At 43.9% G+C, this 19,898-nt stretch overlaps 1 protein-coding gene across 1 annotated transcript; it reads right to left on the minus strand.

The window, feature by feature from the left end:
- Nucleotides 1–766: 766 nt before the first annotated feature.
- Nucleotides 767–15,831, minus strand: ZC3HAV1L (zinc finger CCCH-type containing, antiviral 1 like). Its single transcript, XM_025291610.3, has 4 exons — nt 15,310–15,831; nt 14,023–14,158; nt 7,301–7,559; nt 767–4,984 (listed from the first exon to the last, which is right to left on the minus strand). The coding sequence occupies exons 1-4, from the start codon at nt 15,675–15,677 to the stop codon at nt 4,857–4,859; spliced, it is 891 nt and encodes a 296-aa protein (XP_025147395.1). The 5' UTR covers nt 15,678–15,831; the 3' UTR covers nt 767–4,856.
- Between the last annotated feature and the right edge of the window lie 4,067 nt (nt 15,832–19,898).

Consider the following 19,898-nt stretch of genomic DNA (forward strand, 5'->3'; position numbering starts at 1 on the left):
TATGAAACAAGATTGAAAAAATATCCTAAATTATCAACAGTGATCATCTCTACACAGTTGTATTATGGGTGCGTATGTCTTCTCTCTTCGGAGAAGGCAATGGCAAGCCACTCCAGTACTCTTGCCTAGAAAATCAAATGGACGGAGGAGCCTGGTAGGCTGCAGTCCATGGGGTCGCTACGAGTTGGACACGACTGAGCGACTTCACTTTCACTTTTCACTTTCACACAATGGAGAAGGCAACGGCAACCCACTCCAGTGTTCTTGCCTGGAGAATCCCAGGGACGGCAGAGCCTGGTGGGCTGACGTCTATGGGGTCGCACAGAGTCGGACACAACTGAAGCGACTCAGCAGCAGCATGTCTTCTCTCTTACTACTTAATTCTTGTACTCTCCAAAACGTCTACAATGATATGTTTTTCTCCCCAAAAAATCTTTTGGAAAAATATTCCTAAATAATAATACAGTAGTTAAACGATACAGTAATCCATTATTTTAAAGTTGATAATGAATGTGAGGGGATGGATGTGCTAACTAGCTTTATCGTGGTAAACAGTTTGAAATATATTAATGCATACAGATGGATCAGATCAATTTATACATCTTAAACTGACACAATGTTTTATGTCAGTTACATCTCAATAAAGCTGGACAGATATTTTAATAAAAATTATAATAACATTACACATCAATTCACAAAAAGTCAAAACAGTACCTAGAATATTTTTTTCAGAATATAGCAATAAAAGGAACTTACTACACACACATAATATATAAATGAACTTTATTTATGAATGTTTAGATGTATATACTTGAAAATTACCAAATAAGATAAAACAATACAGTAAAAGAATATATACCATTATCAAGTGGAGCTTACTCAAGAATTTAAAGATGCTTTAATATCATGAAAACCATTAAAATAATAATATTAGGTGATTTAAATGATTAAAATTATGATTATATCAAAAGATACCAATTCCTACCAAAAGCTTTCAATAAACAAGAATAAAAGATGCTATTTCCCTTATTATAATAGAGAATATTTATTTAAAGCCAACAATTAACTTCATATTTAATGAAGAAATAGCCAAAATATGCTATTACAGTTTTATTTAACCAAAGATATAACAGAAATACATGAAAAGATAAATACAAACCATCTAATACTGATAGGATGAAGACAATTCATCTAAAGACAAATATTTTGAAAATCAATAGCATTCTAATGATAGAGAGTCCCCATACTGAGTAGCAATACTGACATATTTAGCCAGGACAGAATTTATGCAATAAGGTATATTCGAGATCTAGACAAAAACATGAACAAATTATAAAGAAAGAAATCAAGAAATATGTCAATAATGTAGACTTTATTCCTTGATGGAAGGAATTAGCATCATAAACATAGGTCATAAAGAGGTACTTTTAGACCTAGACAATGCAAATTGAAGTATCAAAAGGGTGTTTACTTTATATAAGACATTCCTTATGGGAAAAATATTGTTTAGTATTAAAAATATGTGAGGAGAAAGAGAATTAATGAAGAGCAATATGATACTGACTCCATAGATGAAAATGAAGAGTTTAATTCATTATATGGCAAAAAATATTTAACTACCAAGTGTATACTTTTTCAAGAAGAATAAATAATGTCTTTGCTCAAAGCCAGGGAATAAAAACACAAAGCATTGCAATGTAATGTAGTAAGTGCTAGAGCTTGGAGAACACGAGGAGAACTGCCTGTCTTGGGGTCAGGAAAGGCTAACCTGGAATCTTAAAGAACCTAATTTTGCCAGGTTTTGAGGCAGGAGGAAGGAAAGAGCGTTATTTAGAAGAAGCATCTCTTACAAACAGAATCACAAGATAAAATGGCACATTCCAAAAACTGCAAGTAGGTCAATTCACAAAATACTGACCTGCATTTTAAAAACTCAACTAAAAGTCAATATTTAAAAATCAGCAAACCGCTCATAAAAATTTCTGGATTTTTGGCTTCTTTTAAGAAATTGGACGATATGTCAAATTGGGTCCCGCATTCCCACGTGGAAGCAGGTGGCAGGTGCCCCTTTCAGATGGGACAACATGCCACAGCACTTCCTCTCTCCTCCCATTCCTCTCACATCCATCTCACTTTGTCCATTTACCTTAACTTTCTAGTCCCTGTAGGGATTTGAGTTTTATGACTTCTACTCTCCATAATAGGGACCACTGAAGGTATGGCAGAAAAAAGCAATGCCATTAGGTCTGCATTTCAAAAGGTTAACCAGGCAGCAAAGGGAGAGAAGGGTGGTAAGGAGATCAATGACAACAGGAAAGGCCTGCTATATGAAAAACTACAATGGCACCTCCATCCTTGAAGTTCACGTTACAATGGGGCTGCCAACTGTCACCACAAAATTCTAGCAAGACAGGGCTTGAAAACCACAGTTATCCATCTATAAAATAAACACAAGAAGTGATGAGGGCTTAGATAAAGGCAGTGGGTTGGGGATGCAAAGAAAGGGGTAGAGAAGGGCAAAAATTTGAGAGATTTTTAAGGTGGAAAAGTCTCCAACATGGGGTAACCAATCTGACATGGAATAAGGAGAAAAGAAAAGTATAGGACACTTTGCAGGGTTTTCGCTTAAGTCATTTGGTGCAGACACTTCAACATTAAGAACAAAAGGAGGAACAAGTCTGAAGGAAAGTCAGTCATTCAATTTAGGGTATTTGGAGTTGAGGGAGCCTATAGATGTGCAGCTTCATCTAAGCCCTGATGGATTGCCAAAGAAAACTCTATAACCTGATAACTCTCCAACAGCTGACTCATCAAGTTAAAATAAGAGAGACAGGTACGAGTACATAAAATGTTTATACAGAATGACTACTAATGGAACAAAGATTAAAATGGAATATTACAGAATTGAATAAAATATTGCAACAAAGATTAGAGAGTCAATAACTTCATATATAAAGGCATAATTATAAGAAATACAAAAATAAAATTTAAAAAAGATATACAAAAGAATACAATAATGTACAAATCTACCAAAGATGTAAAGAATATGCTTCTATATGTTACACTGTTTCCATTAAGGACTTAACATGGCTTACAAAAGAAATATAATAGTAAAATAATAAAATGTAAGTGATAATGTGAAGATTTTTCTTAAAAAGTTATCACCAGAAGAAATCATAACAAAGAAAAAAGAAACAAGATATGCAAAACCTAAGAGTTTTCAGAAATACTGTTGTTGGCAATCAAAGTGAAGGGATTAGCATTAAGTTGCATGGCTCTTTATTGTCCATCAGAAGAAAACAGAGCACTTTCTCACTTTACAAAGGACATATTTACTCATTTCCCTCAAAGGAAAAGAAAAATTTTCATGATTAAAAGTTTTCTAAATTAAATAAATCTAGCTGGATGAAAAGCTCACCAATTTGGCCTATTCTTCAAATGTTATGTTATTGCCAGACAATTAAATTTTTAAAAAAAGAAAGAAAACAACTTTACACACCAATATTTGGGCCATTACGACAACAAACACAGGAAAGAAACTCACAAAGCTGATCTCTGTGGTATCCCTTGGTGAAAACAAAGAACCAAACATGGGGTATAATTTGACAGAGACAGCTGGGTAAGGCAGGGGCAGAGAGAAAGGAGGAAGCAGGAAGTCAGTACTGAATGGGTGAGGTATTTAGATTTCTGATGGTTCATCTTAATCACAGAAAGAATGGACACAACTTGGAGAAATGTATGAGCTACATTTCCTTCACACTGTAGGAATCTGAGCTTTGGTAAAAGTGTAATAAGAAATGGAGAGTAGACAGAGTGAGGTAGAAATCTCCGGTGAGCACCCGAAAGTTAAATTCTCTGCGGAGTTGGCTGAGGGTGGATCCGCAAGGGCTGGATATCATATCACATAGAGCCATCATCATTTTATAAAAACTTTAAGGAGCCTAATTAAAGGCTAACTCACATCAGCACAGAGGAGGGCTCCAGCGATTCAAGGGCACGAACAAACTGTACAAAATAAAGACATATAGAAAGAAGACACACAGAAAAGTATTTCCTGGCATACAGATATAGATAATATATTTTTGACTCATGCCCCCTGCAGTGGACATGCAGAGTCCTAACCACTGGACCGCCAGGGAATTCCTGCATATATTTTTAAAGAAATGAAAATCAAGAGTATCGTTCAGCAACTATATAGGTGAAGCAAAAGCAAAGAATAACTGAAAAATTAATATTATGTGGATTTTAAGAAGAGCTGTATTCAAAATTTGTTGGGAAGAATCAAAATATCCCAGAATAATGGGACTAGTGAAGCAAAGGATGATATATGAGTGTATCTGTGCATAAAAATGACGATGCTTGATAAATGTGAACACATATGGAGAAATGCTTATGGACTATTAAAAAAAAAAAAAAGCAGCATGAAGTGTGTGTACTCTCTGAATACCACAAGGTGAACTCTGTATACGGACGTATAGATAGGCACTTGGTTGGGTTGCAGAACAGGTCAGCAGGAGTCTGTCTCTTTAAGAGCTCTAGCCAGCCAGCCTGGGAAGGCTCTCCAGAACTGCAGGATTTGCCCAGGACTGACCTCATCTCCCTCCAGGTTTTACTCTCTCTTAGCCTGTTTAACATCCAACCTCACCCCCAACCACTCAGCCCCTATTTCATCCTCCCAATCTGACATTTTCTCCTTTCCCATCTTCTCTCATTCTCACCACAACCTGTGAGGTAGGTATTATTATGGCTATTATTAATAAACGATTAAGTGAATGAACAGTTACAAATCAAATCTCAACAGAAGCTTTGTTTTTAGACCTTCCGATTGGACAATCTTCTTATCTTGCTGACGTCCCTTAAGGTTTGCCTGCACGTGGCTTCTTGGCTGACGCAGCAGGGCCAGAGACCAGAGGTCGGGCCTCTGCACCCCCAGCTACGTGTCCTCCTCGTTTCTCAAGGTCCTGGGAATGCTCAGCAGGAGAAGCTGAATTAAAACAGAAGAAGAAAGAGATGAGGTTTCCTAAGATACTCCTTTATCACTCAAAATTTCATTTTATGTTGGGAGCATCAGCCCAAGCTAGTCAGATCTCTGGTAAAACTCCTAACGCTCTGGATTTAGAGAGTTCATGTCTTCTGGATTAAAAAAATTACATATGTACTTATATACTCGACAGCGAGCAGAAAGTCACAATTCATAGTTAGGAGAGATCCATTAAACAAGACCAGATGAAGACAGGGACAGGCCCTACTCATCAAATAGTTTGGGAGGGCCTTGACACCATTCAGAGACCCACCAACACAGCCTCTGACACTGAAACATACAGAGTCCTCCCTACCTTCAAGCCACCACTCATCAGGTCATTCTCTACTATTCCAACACAAGGAACTTCCATGTTAAAGCTTAGAGGCTCTGATTTTGGATATCTGGTTTTTCCATCAGCAATTCTTCCAAGCCTACTACCCTCTGATTTTCAGCTATAAGCAAATCTCATGGAATAAATACCCTCACACTATAATTAAAAGAAGACCAAACCACACTTTGTTGTTGTTTAGTCGCTAAGTTGTGTCTGACTCTTTTTCAACTTCATGAACTGAAGTCCGCCAGGCTCCTCTGTCCATGGGATTTCCCAGGCAAGAATACTGGAGTGGGTTGCCATTTCCTTCTCCAGGGGATCTTCCCGATCCAGGGATTGAACCCAAATCTCCTGCATTGGTAGGTGGATTCTTTACCACTGAGCCACCAGGGAAGCTCACACTTCATAGACCTTAATAAAGGATTGACTATGCAGCAATATGGGATGATATTTATGATGCTGTATAACATGAGAATGAAAGGTACTAAACTGCTGCAGACTCTGACCACCACTGGACTGGTATTTTCCAGTAATAGGACTGAAGGGCCTGTAATTAAATGGATTCAGAAAACAAAGATCATGGCATCTGGTCCCATCACTTCATGGCAAATAGATGGGGAAACAGTGGAAACAGTGTCAGACTTTATTTTTCGGGGCTCCAAAATCACTGCAGATGGTGACTGCAGCCATGAAATTAAAAGACGCTTACTCCTTGAAACAAAAGTTATGACCAATCTAGATAGCATATTGAAAAGCAGAGACATTATTTTGCCAACAAAGGTCCGTCTAGTCAAGGCTGTGGTTTTTCCTGTGGTCATGTATGGATGTGAGAGTTGGACTGTGAAGAAAGCTGAGCGCCAAAGAGTTGATGCTTTTGAACTGTGGTGTTGGAGAAGACTCTTGAGAGTCCCTTGGACTGCAAGGAGATCCAACCAGTCCATTCTGAAGGAGATCAGCCCTGGGATTTCTTTGGAAGGACTGATGCTAAAGCTGAAACTCCAGTACTTTGGCCATCTCATGCGAAGAGTTGACTCATTGGAAAAGACTCTGATGCTGGGAGAGATTTGGGGGCAGGAGGTGAAGGGGACGACAGAGGATGAGATGGCTGGATGGCATCACTGACTCGATGGATGTGAGTTTGAGTGAACTCTAGGAGTTGGTGATGGACAGAGAGGCCTGGCGTGCTGCGATTCATGGGGTCGCAAAGAGTCGGACACGACTAAGCAACTGAACTGAACTGAAGTGAATTATTGTGGATTAGGGTGAGTCATATGTGATTTTTATTTCTACTCTCTATTTTCCAAATTCTTCTGTAGTGTGCTTAAAATTTCCTAAAAATTTAATAAAAAAAATTTTAATTCAACTTAATAAAAGAAAGCCATCTCTACATTATCCTTATGTTTCCAGTATGGATAACTATATATGTTTCTAGCCCACCTACCTCCTCTTTTTTCCTGGTGGTTTAGTCGCTAAGGCGTGTCCGACTCTTGCGACCCCACTGACTGTAGCTTGCTAGGCTCCTCTGTCCATGGGATCTCCAGGCAAGAATACTGGAGTGGGTTGCCATTTCCTTCTCCAGAGGATCTTCCCGACCCAGAAATCGAACCCAGGTATCCTACATTGCAGGTAGATTCTTTACTGACTGAGCTACGAGGGAAGCCCTCTTTTTTCCTAACAAAAAGGTTAAGGCTGTTCTTCCTACTTCCTGATTCCCAACTTACCAAGAAGCTACACTGTCCAAACACTTGGGGGCAGTGCTGAAAATAAACTCAAACCCGACCCTCCCTCCTTTGGTTAGAAGCACAGTTCGATATCATAGAACACTGACTGATGAAGCCTCCCAAGGACCCAGCAGCCATCAACCTACAAAGTGCTTTTTCCCCAGACTCACTTCCAGCTCAGCACTACACTGTGGATAGTGTTTTGTTCATCTCTGATAGTCTCACCTTTATTTTCTAGCATCTTGTGCAGCTTCATGTGCTTGTAGGTGGAAATGATCTGAAAATTAACGACACTTGAGATCTCCAGTTCTTGGTCCTGCAGCAGCTCCAGGGATGTAGCATGAATGAGTTGATGGGACCGCTTGCATTTCTGCAGCCTGCACTCTCCCCTGACGAAGGACTTGCACACGTGCAACTTGGTGCATTTATCCTTGAGGTTGCAGTAACCATAGAGGGCTTCACCTTTGTTGTAGAGCAAACAGACCTGGGACAGAAATGAAGCAACACTTAGGATGTTTGTTTTCACTGTATCTCAAGACAGTAAAGGACAGTATCTCTAAATGGCACCCTCTGATCACTGATGGCTGTTAAAGTCCCCATGGGTGAAAGGCAGACGGGTATAAAAGAGTTCCTCCACTCACATCTCTCCTGTGCGGACTCAGTGGCTCAGTCGTGTCTGACTCTTTGCCACCCCATGGACTGTAGCTCACCAGGCTCCTCTGTCCAAGGAGTTTTTCAGGCTGGAGCAGGTTGCCATTTCCTACCCAAGGGATCTTCCCGACCCAGGGATTGAACCCACGTCTCTTGCCCTGGAAGGCAGATTCTTCACCACTGAGCCACCTAGGAAGGCCCTCATCTCTCCTAGCTGCAACTAACATTCAGCTGCCCCTCTCTGACCTTCACTCACAGTTGGCCTGCCCTCCTCTCCCAAAGCCGGTAGCCAATGAGTGACTTCTATGCAGGTACAAAAGGCTGGACCCTGCCTCAAAGCTAGAAACTCAAAGTTAGTAATATTTGCTCCCAAGCCTCTGTGTGAATCAAGTCAAGGCCATTCCATCTTGCTTGTAGGTCTCCCCTCCCACTATTTTACCTTACAGATTTTTCCCAAGGATCCCTTCTTCAATATATTACATGTACCTCAATCCCTATGTCAGCCTCTGCCTCCAGGGAAACCAATCTGGACAGGCAGCGTGATCAGATAATTTATTATCCAGACAAGGGCATTTTTAAAGGAGCATTATTAATATTTGCATTGGGACCAGACATTGTGTACCTCCTGACAAGATGCAATAGGAAATATGACCTTTTAGCAGGAAAGTCTGACAAGGCTGGAAACCCCTCAGTCCCAGGCAAATGGGGACCATTAGTCACCCTAACAATATACCACATGTACAAAAAATTTTTGCTACATAATTCAAGCCTAAATCCAATCAAAGCTCCAGATCAATCAATTTACAGTAAATTCAGGAACATGTTAAATGATACTAGAGGAACACATTAGTCAAACCTAAAATGTGGGCAATTCTACTGGACACAAATGACCAGATGACCAGAGACTGATACCACAAATGATATCAAAGAACAAGGGGGTGGTTGCCCAAGGACAGAGAGGTGAAGGATGGGTGAAATAGCGCAAGGGAAGCAAGAGGTACAAGCTTCCCACCTTAAAGGAAGTCACACAAATATAATACACAGCATAAAAATATGGTCAATATTGTATGGAGTGATGCCATCCAACACATCATTGACTCACTGGACATGAATGAACTTGGGCAAATTTGGGCTCACAAAGAGTCAGATACAACTTGGCGGCTGAACAACAACAACAAAAATTGTATGGAGACAGATGGTTATTAGACTTATTTCGTGATCATTTCATAATGTATTTAAACATTATGCATGCGAAACTAACATACTACTTACTATACATCAATTATATCTCAATCAATAAATTTTTAAATTGGCTTCCTACCTGCGATTGTGATGCCAATTTTCTGAAATGAACACACAACTTTAGTGCAATTCCTACTTCCCCCAAAGAATTCCTATAAAACAGTTTTAGGAATTTAAATGACTGTAAAAACTTATCTGAAAAAGGAAACAAGTGAGAATCGATTAAAGGGAAAATGTTTGAAAAAGAGTTAAGGGCATAGGGACTCACAACATCATATCTTAAAATATAACATACTTTCATTAAACAGTATAATACTGGTTCCAGAATGTACAGGAGATCAAAGAAAATAGATCCCAGATCTAGCCCCCAAATCAGAATAATCTATTCCTTCAAGATACATTAAAGTTGAGCAATAGATGCGTAAGGACTTAATACTCTCTTGTAGAAGGCTTACCAAACATTCTGATTTTGTGAGTTTTTTACATTTTTATTTGAATGCTTTTATTTTTTTTAAAAATGATTCTGGTTTCCTATTTCTTCTTGAATAAATATTGACATGCAATATTTTTCTAGAGATCTGCCCATTTCATGAAAGTTTTCAAATGTATCAGCAAAGTATATTTTCACAAGCAATTATCAGCAGACACTGACCAGGTATCCCACAAATTTAACTCAAGTCTGACATGATCTCCAGGAGACAGACTTGGTGTGGCGTCAGATCACACAGTTTAAGGGATAGGGCTTGGTCCCACAAGCCTAGGACTTCCCTGGTAGCTCAGTGGGTAAAAAAAAGAAATCTGCCTGCAGTGTAGGAGACCCGGGTTCGATCCCTGGATCGGGAAGATCCTCTGGAGAAGGGAATAGCAAGCCATTCCAGTACTGTTGCCTGGAAAATCCCATGGACAGAGAAGCCTAGCAGGCTACAGTCCATTGGATCACAAGGATACGACTTAGTGACTAAACCACCACTCACAAGCCTGCCCTCACTTCAGATACAAATCATAAGTCCAGGTTAACACTTGTGCTTTTGATCTTTCAGCTATAGATTAGAAGTTCCCACAACCCCTTCCCTGTGTCCAATTAATTTGCTAGAAAGGCTCACATAACTCAAAGACACATTTTACTTGCTAAATTTCCAGTTTATTATCCCTGCAGACTGCAGCCTGCCAGGCTCCTCTGTCCATGGGATTTCCCAAGCAAAAATACTGGAGTGAATCGCCGTTCCCTTCTCCAGGGGATCTTCCTGACCCAAGGATCGAACTGGCATCTCCTAGACCTCCTCCTGCACTGGCAGGCCAGTTCTTTACCACTAGCACCACTCGGGAAGCATCAAAGGATATAACTCAGGAACAGCTGGATGGAAGAGACACAAAGGGCATGGGGAAGGGTACAGGTTCCAGACTCTCTATGGCCACCACTCTCCCAGGACCTCCACGTGTTCACCAGCCTGAAAGCTCTCTAAAGCCCATCCTTTGGGGGTTTTACAGAGGCTTCCTTGATTAAATCACTGGCCACTGGTAACTGAACTCAACCTCGAGGCCCGCTACCCTCCCAGAACTGGGGGTGGGACTGAAAGTTCCAACCTTCTAATCACATAATTGGTTCTTAGGGAAACCAGTCCCCATGTCACCTAGGAACTTTTCAAAAGTCATCACATGAACGTAACAGAAGTAATGTTTTATTGCTCTCAACATTTAGGAAATTTCAAGAGTTTTAGGAACTCTGTGCCAGAGACAGAGATGAAGAGCAAATATATATTTCTTATTATAAATCATAATATCACAATATTTGGGCTTTCCAGGTGGCACCAGTGGTAAAGAACCTGCCTGCCAATGCAGAAGAAGTAAGAGATGCAGGCTCCATCTCTGGGTCGGGAAGATACCCTGGAAGAGGGCATGGCAACACACTCCAGTACTCTTGCCTGGAGAATCCCATGGATAGAGGAGCCATAGTGGTCCATAGTCCATAGGGTCGTACAGAGTCAGACACAACTGAAGCAACTTAGCATATCCATACACACTGCAATATGTGGTCCTGCTGGGTTTTTTTTGTGTGTGTGGGGGGCACCACATGGCACGCAGTATCTTAGTTCCCCATTCAGGGATGGAACTTGCGCCCCTTGCAATGGAAGTGCAGGGTCCTAACCACTGAACCACCGGGGAAGTCCCACCCCTTACTGATGTTTTACATATACTGGACCTGCACTATGTGCTGAATCTTTGGGAGAGAGGTAAAAAGGGATCATCAGGTATTTTCACACATGAGACACGAGGTACCATTTCTGCGTCACCCACCTGCTTGTCCACGGTCCCCGCTGTCTAAGTGGCCGTGTTTTGAGTCACATGACTGTGCTGTGTGCTAAGTCGCCTCAGTTGTGTCCAACTCTTTGCGACCCCATGGACTGTAGCCCACCAGGCTCCTCTGTCCATGAGATTCTCCAGGTGAGGATACTGGAGTGGGTTGCCATGCCCTCCTCCTGGGGATCTTCCCTACCCAGGGATCGAACCAGTGACTCATTATGTCTCCTGCATTGGCAGGCGGGTTCTTTACCACTAGCACCACCTGGGAAGCCCCCATGACACACACCACCAGCTTCAGATGATCAACGTGAAGGCAGGCTCCTGTCATAAATGCAGCCAACCCATCAGCTGCTCATAGAACACTGACATAGACTAATACAACAAAATGAGGCTGGACCCAGGACACTCAGGGAGAAGCCATAAAGAAAAAAATTCAGTAAGTTTAACAATATAAAAACGCTAAGTTTCTATTAGTCAAAAAAAAGAAAAAAATCCATAAACACTAAAGGTAAGTAGAAGTACGCTCTCCCGTAGGTGCCGCATCCTCCTCTCCCTTCCTGCCAAGCACCTGCTCCAGCTGCTGCTGGAACTGCATCAGGCAACATGGCTGGAATGAATCTGCTCATGACATACCAAACCTGGCTTCAGAACCTGAAATCAGAAAGCACATGGACACCAAGTAGAAGCCTGTTGGCTCCTAAGGCTGACTCCAGACTTCTGGGTATAGACTGCTGCCTGGCGGGCAGCCTCTACCAACTACCAATTTTTGAGCTCTACCCATTTTTGAGCTACCAAAGATTCTAGCTCAACCCACACCCCCCCCCCCGGCCCCCACCTTCTGAATTTCTTCCCTGTAGACCCTGAAATTCCTCTGAGTTAAAGTGGGACCACAATCATGAGCTACTCTGTTTTCCTAACATCCTCCCTTCTTCCCATCCCCTTTCTGGCAAGGTGTGTGTATGTGATAAGTCGTTTCAGTCATGTCTGACTCTTTGCAACCCTATGGACTGTAGCCCGTCAGGCTCCTCTGTCCTTGGGATTCTCCAGGCAAGGGTACTGGAGTGGGTTGCCATGCCCTCCTCCAGGGGATCTTCCTGACCCAGGGATGGAGCCTGTGTCTCATTATGTCTCCTGAAGTGGCAAGCAGGTTCTTTACCACTAGCGCCACCAACATAGAAAGTGTCTATGACAGAATCATTGTGCTAGATTAGAAAACTCTACTTTTAATTGGAGACTTCTTGTAATATCTTCTTTGGTGATTCCAACCCTTTTGTTTGAAAAATTCTTTGTGTATAGCTAAACAGATACAAGTGTGCTAATTTTGCCATTATAGCAGTTATGATGAGTACTTTTTAACCATTTGAAACCACATTATGGAGTTGTGAATCAATTAAAATTAATGTTTCAGTTAAGTCTCTCAGTCCTGTCCGACTCTTTGGGACCCCATGAATCACAGCACACCAGGCCTCCCTGTCCATCACCAACTCCCGGAGTTCACTCAGACTCACGTCCATCGAGTCAGTGATGCCATCCAGCCATCTCATCCTCTGTCGGCCCCTTTTCCTCCTGCCCCCAATCCCTCCCAGCATCAGAGTCTTTTCCAATGAGTCAACTCTTCGTATGAGGTGGCCAAAGTACTGGAGTTTCAGCTTTAGCATCAGTCCTTCCGAAGAAATCCCAGGGCTGATCTCTTTCAGAATGGACTGGTTGGATCTCCTTGCAGTCCAAGGGACCCTCAAGAGTCTTCTCCAACACCACAGTTCAAAAGCATCAACTCTTCGGTGCTCAGCCTTCTTCACAGTCCAATTCTCACATCCATACATGACCACTGGAAAAACCATAGCCTTGACTAGACAGACCTTTGTTGGCAAAGTAATGTCTCTGCTTTTGAATATGCTATCTAGGTTGGTCATAACTTTTGTTTCAAGGAGTAAGTGTCTTTTAATTTCATGGCTGCAGTCACCATCTGCAGTGATTTTGGAGCCCCGAAAAATCAAGTCTGACACTGTTTCCACTGTTTCCCCATCTATTTCCCATGAAGTGATGGGACCAGATGCCATGATCTTCGTTTTCTGAATGTTGAGTTTTAAGCCAACTTTTTCACTCTCCTCTTTCACCTTCATCAAGAGGCTTTTTAGTTCCTCTTCACTTTCTGCCATAAGGGTGGTGTCATCTGCATATCTGAGGTTATTGAAATTAATATCTAAAGCCCCCCAAAATAAATGGGGGCGAATACTTGTAACAAATGTGACCCAAAAAGGGATTTGTAGTTAAAGATATCTTATGAATTAACAGAAAAAGACAAATGCCTGGATAGAAAAACCAGCAAAAGTATAAACAGGTAATTTACAAAACCGAGGCTTCATAATCAGACAAAACTAAACTCAAATCTGCCATTTACTATGTGACCTTGGGCAAGTTATTTAATCAAACCTCAGTTGCCTCACCTGTAAAACGGGGACAGGCATACTTCACTCACCAGTTACTAATAGCTTAAGATAATTGAACTATCAATACTTAGCATTCAGTAAGAACTCAAAAAAAAATTCCATAAACCATTATTATTATTTCTATCCCACACAGGTCCATCACTCCTTGTATGTCAAAGTGTATCAAAGCCCAAGAAAATCAGAGAGTCCAGGAAGGTCACCACTGTACCACACCTGCCCCATTCCCCTCAGGCTGTCCTGGGCAAGCAACATTTGATGTTCTTTCCCGACTCTTTTCATTTAGGCAATATGAGGGCGACTCACCTCTGGTAGAAGGCAGGGGTCATTCTGTAAAAGCAGGACCCGAAGCTGGGCCTCGTTGAGACCAAACAGTCCCTGTTTTTTCAGAACCTGGATGTTGACAGGCGTGTGGATATCATGAGAAAGCGTGCAGGTAGACCTGGAAACACAAAGGTCTGGATCAGAGGCCCAGATGAGGATGGAGCCAGATCGTCAAATCCCTGTCCTAGGGCGGCTTTCAACTACAGTCTAGCGTGTATCCTGTGTGTTAGTCGTTCAGTCGTGTCCGACTCTTTTCGACGCTATGGACTGCAGCCCAGTTGCCATTGCCTTCTCCAGGAAATCTTCCTGCCTCAGGGATCGAATTCCCGTCTCCCGCATTGCAGGCAGATTGTGCATTGCAGGCAGATTCTCTACGGTCCAAGCCACCAGGGAAACCCTGGACCCCCTTACGGTCTAGTAAGCTCTGATAATAAGAAAGCTGGGATAAAGCAACTCCCTTCCCAAAGCCATATCAGGCTGAACAAAGACACTTTACGGCCAAGGGGACCCTCTCCCCCAGTCACCTGCTTTGACGGAGGGTCCCAGCCGGTGGGGTCTGCAGACGTCTGCACTGGCCTTCTCCACCCCAAACGGCTGCCCAGCCCACCATCCCCCAACCTTAAAAAGAATGCATGCCTCCTCCCCCACCCACTTCGGGGCGCTCGAGACGACCAAGCAAGACTGGAGTCAGGAGGCAGATTCAAACGACCTCACACAAATCACCCCACCCTCCGTTTCCTGGCGGGGGTCGACCTAGGTCGAGCGTTCTAAACCCACAGAGCACAGACTCTCTTCTGCTGAAACTGTGTTTAAGTGGGAAGAGCCGATCTCTTCGACAAAGGATCCGTGAATTCCACGGGTCCGTAAATGGCTGCAAAAGGGCCCCTGAAGGAAAGGAACTCAAAAGTCCAGATTTATCCCGGCCCTGTTGTGGAGGATGGGGGGCGGGGAGGGAAAAGAAGCTGCAAATTTGGGGCGGGGGGAGGCGGAGAGAGGTGATTGAGAAACCCAAATTGAGACGATCTTCCGTCTCGTTCCGCAGCTGGGAGAGCGGGGGAGGCCTCCGCCCGAAGGACGCGGAGGGGCCCCTTCCCCGGGCTTCCCTTCTGCCCTTCCAGAAGGGGTCGTCCGGCCCGGATCGACGACCCTCGTTCTCCTTTCCTTCTGGGTCCCGCTCCCGGCTGGACGGGTCAGGCCCGCGGCCCCCGCGCCGAGACTTTCGCGTCCCGCCCGCCGCCCCGCCCCGCCCCGCCCGGCCCGCAGCCTCACCAGCAGTCGCGGTTCGGGCACTTGCCCTGCATGTGCCGGCGACAGAGGTGCAGCTGGTCGCAGCCCTGGCACTCGCCGCGCTGGTAGCGGGCGCAGAGGCGCGCGGAGGACACGGCCACCACCCGCCAGGCCGCAGGGCCGCCGCCGCCGCCGCCCGCGCCGGCCGCAACCTCGGCCTCGGCGTCCCACGGGCCCTCCCGCACCTCCACCTCCTGCAGCAGGAAGCGGTCGGGCCCGGCCTGGCACAGCACGTCCCGCAGCCGGGCCTCGGAGAGCTCCACGTGGCCGCGCAGGTCCTGCAGGAACATGCGGCCGCCGTGGGCGCACAGCACTTTGGTGAGGAAGGAGCACACGGTGGGCTCCGCCATGGTCAAGGCCCGGCTCCCTGTGCGGAAATCCGAGGCGGGCAGACTCCTCCCAGTCACGTCCACGACTTCAAACCCGGTTCCCGGGAAGGGCCTGGGAAAGGGCGGGCGAGGGGCGGCCGTGCGAGAGAACAGCCCCGGGGCCCGGGGCCACCTGGGGCGCAGATCAGGCGAGGACGATCCTGATCCGGCGCCTGCTCAACGTCAGGCACCTTTGAAGGTTAAGTCCTCACCTCGAGGGACTTGTATAGTCGGAGGGAATTGGGAGATACTAGCAAGGGCTGCAAAGAAGATGGAACAGGTAATGTGGTAGAAGGTGAATAGCTGGGCGGCCTTTAGGAGGCGATCTCAGGACTCAGCCGCTAGCCACAGGTGGTTTTGGGGTGCTTGAAATGTGACCAGTTTGAAGTGGGATGTGTGAAATATACAAACACTGGATTTGGAAGCTTTAGAATGGAGAAACTAAAATTTTATATTAACGATGTCAAATTGATGATATTTAAATAAAATGTTATAATTTCATCTGTTTCTTTCACTTCTAAGGCAGCTATGAGAAAATGTAAAGTTACACACGAGGCTCACTTAATGTTTCTGTTAGACAGCACTGGTTTATACCTGTAGGTTTGTTAAATGTTGGTGGCTTAGTCCTATCTGTCTCTTTGTAACCCCATGGACTGTAGCCTGCCAGGAATACAGTCTGTTCATGGAATTCTCCAGGCAAGAATGCTGGAGTGGGTTGCCATTCCTTTCTCCAGGGGATCTTCCCCATCCAGGGATTGAACTCAGGTCTCCTGCATTACAGGCAGATTCTATACCGTAGGAGCCACCAGGGAAGGTTTGTTAAAGAGCTTTTTGCCCAAGGCCATGCTATTTTAATGAGCATTTTTTGAGCCAACTCTTAGTGCAGCCATGGAGTACTGAAATGGATAAAACATGATTGAGGAACTCACCTGGTCGAGTTTCCATCTTACAAGGTGGTTGTGAAGATTAAATAAGTTAATGGCATGTGAAGAAGCTAAAGAGAAAGTCCACTGGCCAGATGCTCAAAGATCTTTTCTGCCATGTTAAGAAAGTTGGACTTCCAGAAGACTTTGGGAAGCAACTGAAGGAATCTCAGCTGGGGACTGATCCCTCTGGCTAGAATGCTCCCAGGCATCTCTATCCCCATCTAGTAGTCTTTTTGTTATTCAAAACTGAGCTTAAATGTCTTCTCTTTGGTAAGGCCTTTCCTAACCTCCCACTCTAAAGTAGCATCCTGGTCTCTGGATGGAACTTATCGCTCTGTTTTTCTTCTTGTTTATTTATATATTTGTAGAATTCAAGCTTGTGAGAGCAGGAATTTTGTGTTCCTTGCTGTATCCCCAGCACTTAAAAACAGTGCCTGGCTAGGGGCTTCCCTGGTGGCTCAGTGGTAAAGAATCCACCTGCCAGTGCTGGGGACACAGGTTCTCTTACTCGTCCAGGAAGATCCCATGTGCCAAGGAGCAACTAAGCCATGCACCACAACTACTGAGCCCACATGTGGCAACTGCTGAAGCCCATGCACCTACAGCCTGTGCTCCAAAACAAGAGAAACCACTCCAATGAGAAGCCTGCGCACTGCACCTGAAGGCCTTCACGCAGCAGTGAAGACCCAGCACAGCCAAAAATAAATAAATCCTTTTAAAAATCCCAAAAAACAGTGCTTGGCTATATTGTAGGATAAGTGTTTTTTATGATTATTTCATATTCTATTATTAAATTATTATATATAATATTACATATAAATGTTATTTGATTTAATACTTATTTTTGGCTGTGCTGGGTCTTCATTGCCACTCGAGGGCTTTTTCTAGTTGTAGCTAGCAGCGGCTCCTCTTCATTGCAGTGCACGAACTTCCCACTGCGGTGGCTTCTCTTGTTGCGGAGCACAGGCTTCAATAATTGCAGCACACGGGCTCAGTAGTTGTGGCACACGGGCTTAGTTGCTTCTTGGCACGTGGAATCTTCCTGTATCAGGGATCCAACCATTGTCCCTTGCACTGGCAGGCAGTTTTTTAACCTCTATACCACCAGGGAAGTCCCAGGATAGGTGTTTTTATTATTATTATTTTTTTAATTAGTAGTAGACAATTTTTCAAGCAGGAAATTAGAAGACAGTGAAATAAGCACCCATATATATCGATTTCCTCGAGTTATAAAATCTTAACACTTTGTCCTATTTTATGTGCCTGACTGTTTTGGCTGAGAATTTATAAGTTTCAATTTGTAGATATTTCTAGATACTTCAATCCTAAATACTTCATTAGGCATGACTTTTAAAAATGGTAGATTTCCCTACATAATCTTTATTTTCATAATTAACAAAAGTATCTGTCATTTTCCTGAACACTTCTAATGTGGGATAGAAATGTGTTTTGGAAAGATCTCTGGCCATAATAAAGAATGGATTTCTAGAAAACCAAGACAGAATTAAGAAAAAAACAGAAGAGAAATAGCTGAGGGATTATTATCTTAATTTTTATTGTGTTGAGTTTGCAGTGGATGGTCCATGGGAAGGTGCTCAGTGGGCTGTTGAATTTACAGGTCAACAGCTTAAGAAAGATTGAAGAGAATATTGATTTGAGTGTCATCAGAGAATAAAGAAACTGGAGCTTTGACAGTTGATAAGCTCACTCAGCACAAATAAAGAAAAGCAGAGGTGGGAGGATCAAACCTTGGGGAGTAGCAACACCAAACATTTCTGAAAAATTTGAGAGCCTGCTATGACAAATAAACAAATAGAACGTATAACTAAATGGAAAAACTCAAAGCATTTGCTTGGTTTGATGTCACTTCTATATATTTGAGTGTGGGTGCTTTGACAGTGATGGGTTGGCTATATATTATTTCCATTGAGGTCCAAATCAAATGGCAGTTTTACTTTCACTTTAATCATATCTGTGGACATGAGTTTGGGTAAACTCCGGGAGTTGGTGATGGACAGGGAGGTCTGGCATGCTGTGGTTCATGGGGTCGCAAAGGGTCAGACACAACTGAGTGACTGAACTGCACTGAACTGAATGCTACCGTATTTCCCAGGTGGCTTCAGTGGTAAAGAATCAGCCTGCCAGTCTAGAAGACTCGGGTTCAATCCCTGAGTTGGGAAGATCCCCTGGAGGAGGAAGTTGCAACCTACTCCAGTATTCTAGACTGGAGAAATCCCATGGATAGAGAAGCCTGGCAGGCTACAGTCCATGGGGTCACAAAGAGTCATGCACAACTGAGGAGCACATGCTGCCATATAGATGTTTTCTGTCTCCACCCAAAGCTTTGTGATTAAAAACAAATGGGTGGGACTTCCTGGCAGTTAAGGAGTGCTAGTGCTAAGTCATTTCAGTCGTGTCCGACTCTTTGCAACCCCTCGGACTGCAGCCCGCCAGGCTCCTCTGTCCATGGGATTCTCCAGGCAAGAATACTGGAGTGGGTTGCCATTTCCTTCTCCAGGGGATCTTCCCGACCCAGGGATCGAACCCGTGTCTCTTTTGTCTCCTGCATTGGCCGGCAGGTTCTTTACCACTAGCGCCACCCGGGAAGCCCTAGAAACTGCCTGCCAATGCAGGGCACATGGGTTCGATCCCTGGTCCAGGAAGATTACACATGCCCTGGGGCAACTAAGCCCATGTGCCTAGAGCCCGTGCTCCAAAACAAGAGAAGCCAACATGATGAGACGCCCACGCTTTCTGCAACTAGAGAAGGCACACATGCTGTAACAAAGACCCAGTGCCACCAAAAATAATAAAAATACTCCTTCCTCAAAAAAAAAAAAAGAATGGAGAAGGACTTTTGAAGGCGTTACTAATTGGACAACTCTGCTGATCATTTACATTTTTAGCTGCCTCCCACTGGCCCTGTTCCCACTCCTAAGGGGTGTCAGCAGTTTCCACTGTCTCCCTCTCCCCTAAACAGAAGATGTACCAACCCACTGCGGGCTTCTCCATCACCACCACCCAGTCTTCCCCTGTCAGTATGCTAAAGGCTTCTTGGTCACTGAGTCCAGGAATGATGAAGCTGGAAGGGGCAACTCACATCCTTTAGCTGCCCCGCCCCCATTGAAAAAACAGGTGTCTGCAGGTGACTATCTTTTAGGAGATACCTGGAAATAGAGCAAATACAAGCAGTGGAGCCGAAGTTAATATTTATTTTCTTGTATTAGAATCTCAAATGGAGCTGGGAGGAGAACAAGAAGAAATACAACTCAGCTAC

This window comes from Bubalus bubalis, chromosome 8 (genome assembly GCF_019923935.1).
Source record: "Bubalus bubalis isolate 160015118507 breed Murrah chromosome 8, NDDB_SH_1, whole genome shotgun sequence".
Lineage (NCBI taxonomy): Eukaryota > Metazoa > Chordata > Mammalia > Artiodactyla > Bovidae > Bubalus > Bubalus bubalis.